Source organism: Aotus nancymaae, unplaced genomic scaffold (assembly GCF_030222135.1).
Source record: "Aotus nancymaae isolate 86718 unplaced genomic scaffold, 86718_ANA_hifiasm-v0.15.2.pri h1tg000043l, whole genome shotgun sequence".
NCBI lineage: Eukaryota > Metazoa > Chordata > Mammalia > Primates > Aotidae > Aotus > Aotus nancymaae.
In genome coordinates this window covers 339,671-354,008 of record NW_026988457.1, presented here as the reverse complement: position 1 = coordinate 354,008, position 14,338 = coordinate 339,671, and the positions used below count along the sequence as shown (strand labels likewise).

Sequence of the window (14,338 nt, the reverse complement as noted above, 5' to 3'; positions counted from 1 at the left end):
CTCACTAACCCAAGGGAAAGAATTCAGCTTCTATAAATTTATCACAGAAGTTAGGAGAGAATTCAGCCTCTATAAATGTATTACAGAAGTTAGAATAGGCCGGGCATGGTAGCTCACGTCTGTAATCCCAATATTTTGGGAGGCTGAGGCGGGTGGATCACCTGAGGTCAGGGGTTCAAGACCAGCCTGGCCAACATGGTGAAACCCCATCTCTACTAAAAATACAAAAATGCGCCAGGCGTGGTGGCGCACACCTATAGTCCCAGCTATTTGGGAGGCTGAGGCAGGAGAATCGTTTGAACCCAGGAGGCAGAGGTTGCAGTGAGCCTAGATCATGCCACGGCACTCCAGCCTGGGTGACAAAGTGAGACTCCATCTCAAAAAAAAAATAAGTTAGCATAATATTCAACATTGCATCCTTCTATTGGAAAATAATCAAAAGTCAGAATTACCTAATACGGCAAACAATACAGGGAGTCTGGAATTTGGCAAGTGGATGGTGCTTGGGCTGGTGCTGCCTCTTGTAAGACCAGCCCTGAATGCTAGAGACGGCCCAGCCCATGCTACCATGCACTCTCCCCAGAGTGTCCAGGGCCCCTGGCCAGTCCAAGACATTCTTGGAGGAGATTCCAATATCCTTGCATTGTATGGCAATGACCTAGCACACTTCCGAGCTAGTTAGTGGCATTCCAGGAAACACTGAAGAGAATTTTAAGGGAAAAGAAGGATCAGGTGAGGTCAAGTCCAGTGCAACTGGGCTCCCCTGAAACTGGAACCATGGGTCTGTAGAAGGATTCCAACACATCAGATGATTAAGGATCCCATAACAGCTTCATGCTGTTTTATGCGGCAGCAGTAGGCTTCCAAGAGAATAAAGAAAAGACTGAGGGAAGCCAAATGAGAGCCAGTTTATTCTCACTGATAAGAAGAAACGTCCCAAACACTTGTTAAAACTAAGGGTGTTGTGACTGCTGAGATGGGACGTTGGGGCTGAAACTATGGAAAGTGCAAAGGATGCCACCTGCCCCAAACATGCAAGAGTCTTAGAAGTGTAAGGAGAAAGGATCTGGATATTTCTCAGGCTCAAGACACTTTTCTTTTTAGACAGTAGAAGGCATTGTGGAAGAAAAGCATTGATCTTTTATCCCAAATAAAGCAAAAAATAAGCCTCCAATCAAAATGCACCAGTTTTTACTAGTATAGAGAAGGCATCTGCTAGCGCTGTTCCCACATCTGATTTTCACATGTAGCACTTTCAAGATCCACTGGAGGCTCTTTTATTTCAACTCAAGAGTCCTCACCTTGGTCTATTTATTGGACAATTTTATGCAAAAAAGGAAGCAGAGGCTAGAGCTCTGCCCATGTTGCATGCTCTGGGAGGAATGACATTTAGGAGACACCATAGGAGCATATTTGACAAAAAGAGAAATGTGTCATCTCTCCAGTGTTCCCTCCGAATGCAGAGCATGTCCCCATGAGATAGATGCAGACGGCCACACAGAGGCCCTAATGATGACACTGGTATAACTGAAATTTTCATACATCCTAACTAGACACCTGGGTAGTGGGTAGTAAAAGACATTAAGCAGAAGCAAGGTAAAGACATTTTTGTCACTGAGCAGTTGGGCATAAAAGTAGAAAAGTTCTAATATGATGAGGAAAAAGCAAAGCTTCATTACAAAATACAAGAAACTAAAAAAAAGTGTCCTTTGAGGAAAGGGATTCGATAATGAGGAAACAAGGGAGGAAAGAAGGTTAATGACTGAAGGCACATTATCAGACGGGTCTAAGAAAGAAGACTTGGTTCGGAAAGGAGGGGCTTGTGGTAAATTAACACTCTAACTGCCAGGATTTATAACAGTTTTAACCAACAAGTGGTATTCTGTTATTTATTTCCCCATCCCCCAAAAAAAGCCAAAAAAAGAGTGACTTCTTCCGCTCACTCTTCTTTGGGCCTATCATGCCGGAGGTGTACCATTTCTCTGGGTTCTATTGAGCTGTCTCTTTCCTGATGTGCAAAAGGAAGTCCTCTGATATAAAAGGCAGCTTAGGTACTCCAGGGAATGCCCTCCCCAAAGGGCATCAATCTCAGCGTCTCCATCCCACAGTCCCCTCTAGTTGTTACTTATGACTGTAAGAGACTTGTTTTGGGCATCCCGCAAGTTTCTGAACACTACTCTCCATTCTGCAGTAATATATGGTAATAACTGATAGCACCAGGCACCAAGCTAGGTTCTGGGAAGATTCAGACATGGTCCTTGCCCCGCTAAGTCAAGTTGGCTCATTCTAGGATAGGGAAAGAAACACATTAACAATCATTACAGCATAGCATTATGAGGACCATGAAAGAAACCTTTCCTGGTTATTGCTTTTAGCAACTACCTCTCTGGGGTTGAAACAAATTATTACCAGTCGTTGACCAGGCTCCTATACTGAACCATGAGGATTTGTGATCTTCATATAAAGACACATTAGAAAGACGGGGAATATTCTGCCTGGTAGGGAAGTCAGAGAAATGACTTAGTGACTATTTTACAGTTATGAGTATTATTATAATCCACAGTAGCAACCATCATTTTCTATTTCTCCCTTTTTGCTGAAAACAGATGAAAGAAAATGACTGTAAGTGGCAAGAAAGAGAGCTTAGGTTACACATAGGGAAGTCTTCTTGGTCATAATGTTATTAAACAATGGAAGAAACCACATGGGACTTGGTCCCATCTCTCATCTGGGAGGACCCTGTGAAAAGGAAACTGGACATCCACCTTCACTGAATGCCTTCTAGGGACTTACTCTATCTCTGAAGGATGTGGGGCCTCAGGAACAGGGTTAAGAATTGAAAGGAAGAGACTCCAGAAACAAGTCCCTAACTTTGTCTCTTTTAGGGTCAGTTCACTGGAGATTCCATGCCTTACATACACACATAGGAAAAGGCATTTCCTTCCTGAAAAAGACTTAAACTCACCCTATTGCTTTGGCAAACAAACCAGTGTCTTCTCCTCATTGTAGGCAAATCACTTGGAAGAGGGGCTTTTGGAAAAGTGGTTCAAGCATCAGCATTTGGCATTAAGAAATCACCTACATGCCAGACTGTGGCTGTGAAAATGCTGAAAGGTATGTACGCTATAGTTTGGCTTTCAACTGACCCATCACCATTTTGCATTTCCTAAATGTTGGTACAAGTGGGATATAGCCTGGGAACAGACACAAGCTATTTCTGCTCCGGCCACATAATCTTCTACTGCTAGGAGCCTCTCTTTGCTCACGAGTTTTAGATTAGGCCAGCACGAGCTCAGAATAAACCTCATAAATGGAACAACCCAGCACCGTCCACAAGAAAATTATCTCTGTCACATCAAAGGTCTTTCTCTTCTCACATCACAGACTGTAGATGACAAGGGACTTAAGCCCACTGTAACTGCAGGTTCAAATTTTGGCATGATCCACTATGATGCTGTAATGGAAACTTAGCAGCATATCCTAAATCCCAGTGGCTTAGCTTGGGCTTGACCTGACTATAAAGTAAAACTATAAAGCTAGAACAATTGAGTTGATCAGAGCTCTAAACTATTTTATAATAACAAGCCCCAAACGTAAAACATTTCATCTTTACCAATTTAAAAAACTGAATTATCTTTCTAGTGTTGAAAGACTCTGTAAAGCGCTGGGAGGTAGAGCCAAATCACACAGTTACTTATGCCCAACACCAAAGACAGATTGAAAATGAAAATCAGTGAAAGGACCAAACGTCTCAAAGACTCACAGGTCCTTTAAAGTGTAGAAAATACTTCATTTCCTCATCTGTAATGGAATTTTACGATGCTTCAACTCAACAGAACTGAAAAACTCAAAGGGTAGCTTTTAACTTTCCAAAATCTTCAGGATATTCCTGGGGGATTTTGAAGCCCCGGATGCTGTGAGTCCAGCTATGCAGGTACGTAATACAGGCTCCAGGAGAAAGGGCTGTTTGCTTAGGGAGACTTCAAAGTTCTTAATCTTCTAGCAATAACTCCATTATTTCAAAAGCCCCATGTAAAGATATTTTCAACTTCAAAAGGCTGTACTCCCAAGAAAAGACTAATAAAACTCTGCAAAGAACCTGCCAGTTCTACTCTGAAAGTAGTCTGGGAAGGAGTTTTACATCTACAAGTCAGAACTTTTGTTTGGGATAGACTGCCCAGACAATGACAGGCATTTCTGTCAGAATACAGACATGCTAGCATCCTCCCCCAAAGAACCCCAGATTCTGAAGAGAAGAGGCATCAACATGTCTTCTATGTGAGAAAGCACCAGACTAGGTACTTTCACATACTAAGCTGAACCACAAGGAACTGCCATTTTTCTTTTCTCTCTACAGCCTTGTGAGGTAGACATTATTATCCTCAGTTTGCAGATGAGGAAACATGGCCAAGAAAGGTTAACTAGCCTCTGCAAGGCCACACAGCTGCTCAGTGTAAGTCAAGGTTTGTGTGCAAAAGCCTTCCAGCTTTGAATGCAGTGCTCTTGCCTCCACACCAGTGTGCCACAAAAGAGGGGCTGCAGAGACCTGGCTTCCTGGAATTGGCCCATTGCTCCAAAATGCTGAAAATGATCCTGGCCTGGTTTATGGAGGCAATCTGGTATCCAACCTAGACATAGGTGTAAACTAAATCTGGAAGCAACTGTTTCCTCAGCCAGTCCCTTTTCCCGGCTTGCTGCCACACATTGTCCTCTAGGAGAGGCAGCTCTGATGTCCACACTAGTCTGTTGTGAGTCCAAGATAACACCTGTGGCCCTGCCTATAAACAGAGCAAACTAAACCAGAGCCTGTATTTTTTTTCCTCTGTGGCAAAGGGGCAGAACTCCGAAGAGGAAAGAATTAATTATAGGGAGATGAATGAGTTTGAAAGGAAAAGATTCTGACTTGAGATTTTTTTTTCTAAGAGACAGGGTTTACTCTGTCACTCAGGCTGGCGTGCAGTAGCATGATCATAGTTCACTGCAGCCTCTGCCTTACAGGCTCAAGCAGTCCTCCCACCTCAGCCTCTCAAGTAGTTAGGACTAGAGGCTCACACCATCACACCTAACTAATTTAAAACAATTTTTTGAGGGGGGACAGGATCTCACCATCTTGCCCAGGCTGGTCTCAAACTCCTGGGCTCAAGCAGTCCTCCTGTGTCAGCCTCCCAAAGTGCTGGGATTACAGGTATGAGCCACTGCACCCAGCTGAGATTTTTTTAAAGGCCCAGAGATTCTCTTCTATGTACTACAGAAATTGCGTGTAGTGTCTTCATAAATGCCTATCACTCTCTTTTTTTTTTAGCCATCAGCATTGATTTGAAAAAGACTGCCAAATCACCCACTCTATAAAATTCCTAAAATAAAAATTTTCATTCAGCTTTCTTGCTTAAATTGGTTGGCCATCTGTTTCTGGGAGATATAAAAAAGGCACAGCCAGGTGTGGTGGCTCACACTTGTAATCCTAGCACTTTGGGAGACTGAGGCAGGCAGATCACAAGGTCAGGCATTCAAGACCAGCCTGGCAAAACCCAGTCTCTACTAAAAAATACAAAAATTAGCTGGGTGTGGTGGCAGACACCTGTAGTGGGAGGTGAGGCAGGAGAATTGCTCGACCCTGGGAGTCGAAGGTTGCAGTAAAGCTGAGATCACACCACTGCACTCCAGCCTGGGTGACAGAGTGATACGTTGTCTCAAAAAAAGAAAAAAGTCATAAGGTGAAACAAAGGCCGTAACTCAAAAGCTCTTTCAAAGTGTCCTTGGGCAAAAATATTAACCTTTTTGGGCTTTACACCCATGCCTGAAACGAGAAGAGTAATTGTGTTTATTTATTCCAAAATATTTGTTGAGCATCTACTGTGAGCCAGCACTAACCCCATGAGCAGGCTTTTGGAGTTTATCTGGTTATTATTAAAAAATGATTTGTGCTTATGAAATACCATGTTGGTATCTACCACAATGTCCAATGCACATACCCCTGACCCACTTCCAGGACACTGTCCTACAGAAACACTTGCATGTGTGCACAGAGATTACACACAGACTATCACAGTATTATCTGTAATAGCAAAAAGACTGTAGACACTCTAAATGTCAGGGACACCATTAATCAATTAAAAGGAATAGGCCGGGCATGGTGGCTACGCCTGTAATCCCAGCACTTTGGGAGGCAGAGACGAGTGGATCACCTGAGGTCAGTAGTTCAAGACCAGCCTGGCCAACATAGTGCTACCTGTCTCTACCAAAAACACAAAAATACCCGGGCATTGTGGTACTCACCTATAATCCCAGCTACTCAGGAGGCTGAGGCATGAGAATCACTTGAACCAGGAGGCAGAGGTTGCAGTGAGCCGAGATTGCACCACTGCACTCCAACCTGGGTGACAGAGTGAGATTCTGTCTCAAAAAAATAAATAAATAATGTTAGTCTAAGCAGAGATTTAAAAAAATAGAAAAAGAAAATATATAAATAAATAATAAAAATAAATTTAAAAATAGAAAAAGTCTCTGATTAAAAGGGGGAAACACATTTTTAAAATAGACTATATATATGATTTCATTTATGTAAACCATCAAAAAAAGGACCTCTGATTGAATATATATATATATATATATTTATAAATGCATAGAAAAAGGTCTGAACACCAAACTATTAACAGTGGTTGCTTTTAAGAAGGCAAGTGGGTTAGAGTGGCTTTCACTTTTTATCTAGATTCTTTTACCCATATGTTTTTACTCCAACTCATATTGTTGAAATATTTTATAGCAAGATTATTTAATTTTCATATTTCTAAAAATAATTTTAAAATTTTAAATGCCTTATTAGTTAATAAGAACAAACAGGACAAACTCAATTTAGGCTTTAGGCTCTGCTCATTCTTGGACTGATAATGCTTATCTCTGAGACTGAAGTTGAAGTCAGATGCTATGGATCCTCACAAGCCAAGATAACCCTGTGAACTCCAGGGAGGAAAGGGTTATAGGGAGAAAACAACACATTTCAAAGATGTTTACAGAAGTAGCCATTCTGCCCTGGCAGGCCCCTTGTGCTCCTTCTCTGTGACTCTCCAAAGGGAGAAGGTAAGAAGAGGGAACATGGAGGTGTACTTCCTGCCTGGTGGGTTCTTGCCGCACCTGGTTCTGACAGAAGGGAAGCCTTTGGAAGGCACTTTCACGAGGTGCCCAACTCTGAGTCAGCGCATTGCTGAACAGAACTAGGTCCACCAAGAGGAAATGTCCAGTGACTAACCCCACCACTGTGCTGGGCCTTACTGTAATCAAAAGGATGTTGGCTCAGGAGGGTGGGAGTAATGAAAACAGTCTGGAGACTTGGCCTTTCTGCGAATGTGGGGAAGTTAGTGAAGCAACCAGCTAAGCATTGACAAACAAGGAGGGCAAGAATGCCGCCTCCGGCGGAAGGAGCCCCATTGTCCTGTCGCTCTGACTCTTCCTTGCTTCTCACACAGAGGGGGCCACAGCCAGCGAGTACAAAGCGCTGATGACTGAGCTCAAGATCTTGACCCACATTGGCCACCACCTGAACGTGGTTAACCTGCTGGGAGCCTGCACCAAGCAAGGAGGTAATGGAGAAGGGGAGGGCCGGCTCCATCTCCCCCTGCACAGGCTGGGAGAACAGTTCTCTGCTGTACAGCTCCTCCCCAGCACTGTGCTTCCTCGCCTCCAGGAAAACGGCCTCCTTAATAGCTCCAGAAGAAACAGCTTGTGCATCTACAGAAGGGTGCTCCCATAATTGCCTTCCCTGTGCAGTTAAAAGATTCTGAAAAGGACTCCCTTTTAAATCTCCTTCCACAGGCTCTAGGCCAAGCAGAGAGCACTTTTCTCTCAGGATGGGTTTGAAGGAGTGTGGCCAGAGCCAAGGTAGAAGGTCGCATATTCCTTGAGGCTTCACCTAAAGGAATGAATGAATCACTACTGGTAGGATCCCAGGAGGAGGTGATGTGGGGGCCCTTCCCTCCAGATCCACCATGCAGACAGACCTTACCCATAGGGGCAGGGACAGAGCTGTGCCTTATGATTAAGGGCTCCAGCATGTCGCAGACGTTTCTTTCCGTATGGCAGGGTTAGGGCTTGAGAGTAGATGTGTGATCGTTGTGTGAGCCAGCAAGGTGCAAAGGAGCTGTGCACACCGATGCTTTCCCCAGCTCTCAACAGAGGTAGCAGGGATGAAGGATAGCTGGGGAAGACCTATCTGCTAGGGGCAGAAGTGGCCAGAAACAGTCAGAGGGACCTAGACACGGCCCCGCCTGCTTCTCTATCATCCCCGGGTAAGGTTTTCTCAAGTTCTCTGCCGTGGCAGTCTCATTCTGTTTGCCTCAACTCTGCGTCTGTAAAACTGACCAGGGATAATGAGACAACCTACCTTAACGTGGCCGTCAGCTCCTCGGTGCAGCCGGGCGCCAGCATAGAAGCCCCTCCTGACGAGGGCGACTGGACTCCAGACAGGAGCCGAGCTCTGCTGCATCCACCGCCGTAGAGGCGAGATGTGAAACTCTGAAAGCGACTTCCCGTTCTGGAACCAAGGGGGATGACATGCTGTCAGGGTTTCTAGCATGTCCTCATAGTAAGAGAAAACCACTCCACCAGAACCAGCCCCGCCTTCTGCAAGGCACAAAAAAGAACTAGCGGATGGATGCTGCTGAGCTCCCGGCATGCCCTGGGCGGCGGCTGGTGAGGCAGCTCCGGGTCACTCCCCTTTGGCCCGGAAGTGGTCCTGCCTAGTGGGTTGCGTGCCCAGCCCGGGCATGCAGTGGAAACGCAGGGCAGGGGAGAGGCGGCCTTCAGGGCACCACATGCGCTCCACAGTGCAGCTGGACTTCCTTCCCAACTCTCTTGCTTCCTTCAGACCGGGGTCGGGTCGGCAAACCAAGGTCAGCCTGTGAGCTTAGAAGGGTTTGACCTTTTTAAATAGTTGGGGGAAACACATTTAAAAATATTTCATTACATGAAATTGTATGAAATTCAAATTTCTGTATTTCTGTGTTCATAGTTTTCTTGGAGCACAGTCATACTTGTTTGGTTTTTTCCAGGCTACAAAGGCAGAATTGAGTAGTAGCTCGTTGGTCTGCAAAGCCTAAAATGTTTGTTTACTAGCTGGACCTTTACAAGAAGGGTTTGCCCACCCTGCTTTAGGTCCTAAGGCAAATTGCGCAGACGCTGCTGGGGAGAGACGGCCAGGTAGCTGCCTCTGCCCTGGGAGGGAGGAAGGCGCTGCTCAATAGTCCCGGGATTGGTGTGACAGTGACCAGAAGCCCCTCTCCTCCGAAGGGTCTGGCTAAGAGGCGAGGGGCTGACTTTTGCCTCTCCCCTCCTCAAAGGTATTTTGTCCTTCTAATCTTTTCTCTCTAATGCTTCTGCACTGTCCCCACCTCCATTTTTTTTTTTTCTATTTCAGTTGTATTCTTTAAACTCCTTCTTAGGTTAAACTGAAAAAGTCACCGTATTCATGCGCCTCTTATCCCTAAATCGCATCCCTCGGCCCCACTAATACAAAGGGGGGTTGGTTTGAGATTTCTCAGGCAGGCAGGCCGAAGACTGGCAAATGGCTGACTGGCTTGGTGTGGCTGAGCATGAGCATGTGCTGTTTTGGCTGCAGGGCCGCTGATGGTGATTGTTGAATACTGCAAATATGGAAATCTATCCAACTACCTCAAGAGCAAACGTGACTTATTTTTTCTCAACAAGGTAAGGATTTTAAAAGTTGGAATTTTTTTAAAGATAGCAATGAGTTTTCATTTAGGCTGTAGCAGCATAAAGCAAGAGAAACCTGTATTCTGCTAATGATTAAGCTTAAAACTCAATCTCTGCTTCTTCTCCTTGTTTCGAGTTTTTTTTTCCCGTTAATCTGTTACACTCTAATGTGGCTAGCACAGAGAATCATTTGATCCCTGTGTGCATATGCAGCCATAATTGGAGAGTAAATCTAGCTACCTATCTAAATATCTATCAGTAATTTTTTCTCTCTCTCCCCATGTATGTGTGCATACGTATGTACAGGAAAACATAGATACACAGATCACTTATTTCTTTAAGGAAGATACTAGCTAATATAATTGTCTCCATTTATTAGGTTAGATTTTGACTAAGGCTGAATCAACTGAGTGACTTGTACAATCAGCAGTAGACCAATGATAGGGCCAGAGCCAGAAATCATCTTTCCTTCCTACTGCCCTTTCTCCCACTTCCTGACACCCTCACTACTCATGTCATCTCTACATATACTCTGAACCAGCCTTATCACCAAATAAAAGCTGTGTAGTAAAAGTAACACATGGATTCAAGCCCTAAGGGCAAACAAGGTTTAAAAGAGATTATTGGGCCAGACACAGTGGCTCACACCTATATCCCAGCACTTTGGGAGGCTGAGACACGTGGATCACGTGAGGACAGGAGTTCTAAACTAGCCTGGCCAACATGGCAAAACCCTGTCTCTACTAAAAATACAAAAATTAGCCAAGTGTGAGTGGCACGTGCCTGTAATCCCAGCTATTAGGGAGGCAGAGGCAGGAGAAGCTTGAACCTGGGAGGCAGAGGTTGCAGTGAGCTGAGATCACACCACTGCACTCCAGCCTGGGTGACAGAGTGAGAACACATCTCAAAAAACAAAAAGTTGAATGGAGGGGAAATAATTTACTAAAGCTTTGCCAGTGTAACATATGGTATCAATACTGAGTCCTTCTCTGAGCTGAAGAAGTCCAGGGGATAGTAATTCAACATTATTAGCCAATAATCAGCAACGCTGGTGATGAATCCATGTAGCGTGATGGTTAAGCATGGAGACTCTGGGATCAGACTTCCTGGATTGAAATCCTGTCTCTGCCTCCCATGAAATCTGGAAATGCAAATTACTCACCTGTTTCAGTTCCCTCATTTATTAAATAAAGGTTATAATAGAATCCAGCTGATGGGATTGTTGGGAGAATAAAAATCTCTCAGTTAAACATTCAATAAATGTTAATCATCACCATCACCACCACTGTCATCATCATCATCATCATTGACCTACTTAAGATAGAAAAACTGGGTGAGTCCAACTTCGTGCCACTGATCTACATGGTGGATAAAATGTCTGTAATCCAAGAATGATGCCTATCTTTGGAATGTGGGCAAGAATTTTCACACACAAATAAGAACCACTGGACAGCTGGCCGATTATCTCATCCCTCAAACTTTGATCTAACCAAAGACACAGATGTTCTACCAGGCAGGCAATATATGCAAGAACATCATTTTCCTCAGGTTTCAGTCAGGTCCTCTAATAATTGTAATCTTTTTTTTTGTTTGAGACAGAGTTTCTCTCTGTCACCCAGGCTGGAGTATAGTGGTGCCATCTCAGCTCACTGCAACCTCCATTTCCTGGGTTCAAGTGATCCTCCTGCCTCAAGCCTCCCAAGTAGCTGGGATTACAGGAACCTGCCACCATGTCCAGCTAATTTTTGGCCAGGCCAAAATTTAAAATTTTTTGGCCAGGCTGGTGTCAAACTCCTGACCTCAGGTGATCCGCCTGCTTCAGCCTCGCAAAGTGCTGGGATTACAGGTGTGAGCCATCATGCCTGACCTAATAATTAGAATCGTGAAGCTGAAACGGATCTTTGTGATCAGTTGGTTCATACTCACAGGCTGTAGATGTGCTCAGAGAAGTCAGGTGATTGGCTTAAGGATACACACCTACCATGAGGTGAAGTCAGGAGGAGAAAGAACTCAGCTCTCTTGATGACTCCTCCACTGCTTTTTCTGTGCACCACACGAAATAAAGTGAAAAAAGCATAAGAAAAGGTGGAAAGTGGTGCCTTGGGTTGAGGGCAGTACAAATTCCCCTTAGTCCTGAAATTTTGGACTGGCTTCAGGAAGAGCTAAGCCAGCAGAATACCCTAGGGACCTGGGCAGGATGGAACGTTTGGGTTTGTGCGTCCTTTGTTTTGAAGAGTTTGCTTCCTTCTCTGGCTATATTTAATGATTCGCCTCCCTGTGCAACTTGGTAGAATTTAGTGTTTTTGTGGAAAATCCATGGCTGTCTTTCATATTTGGAAGATAAAGAGAAGGTAAAGGAAAGACAGAACCAAAAGGCTAAATTGAAAATGGAATACTTCATTTTCCAGATAAATCAACTGAGATCCTTAAATATGGTTTGTAATAAATTCACTGTATTTTGTCAGAGTCCCAAGAGTTCAGTAAATTACCTTTATTTAACAAAAAATGGTACTGTTAAGCAAAGCTGAATATACCTTTGATTGGGAGTCAGGAAGGGAGAGAGGGAGCCAGAATTTTGGCCCTCGGAGACGTGCCTAGGCTTTGACTTCTGGGTGGTGTGGGGAAGAAGCTGCCCTGAGAGAGATTACACATGCAGAGACCTGAGTGAGCCTGTGGAACATTTTTCTTCCCACTTTATTGCCAGCGCTTTCTCTGATGCTTTCTGTCGCGCAAAGGATCTTGTGAAAAATAAAGTTCCAGTCCCCAACTGAACAGAATCCAATATAACTGCATTGTAGAAACACAATAACAAATAGTGAAGGTCTTTACCTGCCCTGAGGTGGGTTACCTGCGATGGCAGTGGGTATTCACTCTGAGGCCTGCCTCCCTCTGCAACACCAGAAGGTCTCTTTTCAGGGGCTGGGAACCTTGGTGCCCTCTCGGCTTTTAGACTAGATTAGGGCTGTCCCTCCTGAAGCTCCCTCCGTCTGTGCTCTGCTTGCTCCCACTGTGCCCTCTAGTGGAGGGATCGCTCTTGCTTTGTGACATTTCTAGAAAAACCAAGGAAGGATGGGGGTGGCGGGTTAATCCTAGCACTGCCAACACTGTGCAAGTGGATCAAAGGTCACCACTGAACCCCAGTCCCTCTCAGCTTCTGCCTCAGTATTGCTGTCTAATAGAATCGAGTCTAGGATCATGGTATGGTCATAATGCCACTGGAAGTGCTAGGTTGTTAGAATGTCATAGTTACTAGATGAATTACAAAAGGCAATACAAATCTTTTCTGGTTTCACATGGACACCAAGAACCAACAACTCCTTTCCTGTGAGTCATAAAATAATAGCATAATAGAGATTTTCAGAAGAGGATAATGAAACTCAGAAAAGTAAGATGACTTGCCCAAAATTGCGTGATTAAACCAGGCACGGTGGCTCCAGCCTGTAATCCCAGCACTTTGGGAGGCTGAGGCAGGTGGATCACAAGATCAGAGGTTTGAGACCAGCCTGACCAATATGGTGAAACCCTGTCTCTACTTAAAAAATACAAAAATTAGCCAAGCATGGTGGTGCACACCTGTAATCCCAGCTACTTGGGAGGCTGAGGCAGGAGAATCGCTTGAACCCGGGGGGCGGAGGTTGCGGTGAGCCAAGAGTGCACCATTGCACTCCAGCCTGGACAACAGAGTGAGACTGCCTCAAAAAAAATAAAAAATTGCATGATTAATGGAAGAACCAGATGAACCAGGGCTAGGATGCACAGTCCAGGGTAAAAGACCATTACTACCCTTGTTAGAATCAAACTGTATCTTTGTTTTGAATGGAAGAGAAAAAACACCAATGTCCATGTTCCCTCCTTCCCCAAGGAAACCTGAGAAACTGCCAACTATAGCCTTCTCTTATAACTCCTCCTAGAGATGACAGAGTGAAGCCCCAAGCGCACTGGGGATCCTTTCCTCTCACTGATGTCATCCTTCACATGATGGCGTGTGGCATGGTTAAGAGCATAGATGTGGGTATCAACCAATCCTGGGTTCAAGCTTTGCTGTTTATTAGCTGCATGTGAATTTGATTACTTCTCTGAACCTGTTTCTCCATGTATAAATAAGAACTACTTCATAAAATTGTTGGAAACATTAAACAAGAAATGTACCTAAAGCTTTTAATATACTGGCTCACACAATGTAAGCATTCAGTAAATATCTGTCACTATTAATATTTTTTTATCTAATCTAAGATGCTGTCTAGAAGCCCAGGCAAGAGCACTGTAGACTCTGCAACCCCAGAGGTAGCCAGGCTCTTGGATACCGTAGGGCCTCTGTACTGGTTCACAATCCATTTTAACAAATGAAACGCTCTCATTTCTCATCAGGCGATTGCCAGGTGAGGGACTAGTTTCCCACTGCTGTGCTGGAGCTCCTTTTCACCTGGGTCCTTTTTGGTCTCTTCAAAGGATGCAGCATTACACATGGAGCCTAAGAAAGAAAAAATGGAGCCAGGCCTGGAACAAGGCAAGAAACCAAGACTAGATAGCGTCACCAGCAGTGAGAGCTTTGCGAGCTCCGGGTTTCAGGAAGATAAAAGTCTGAGTGATGTCGAGGAAGAGGAGGGTAGGTATTAATTCCTTCCTGTCCTTC

The 14,338-nt window shown here is 44.5% G+C and overlaps 1 protein-coding gene across 1 annotated transcript in view; it reads left to right on the top strand.

Annotated features, from left to right (window-relative positions):
* The window catches only part of FLT1 (fms related receptor tyrosine kinase 1), a 192,658-nt gene that overhangs the window by 155,970 nt on the left and 22,350 nt on the right, over positions 1-14,338 (top strand). Inside the window, exons 18-21 of the mRNA XM_021676188.2 lie at positions 3,010-3,114; positions 7,464-7,577; positions 9,611-9,699; positions 14,155-14,311. Of these exons, the coding sequence (XP_021531863.2) occupies positions 3,010-3,114; positions 7,464-7,577; positions 9,611-9,699; positions 14,155-14,311 (465 nt within the window). The remainder of the gene's footprint in view (positions 1-3,009; positions 3,115-7,463; positions 7,578-9,610; positions 9,700-14,154; positions 14,312-14,338) is intronic.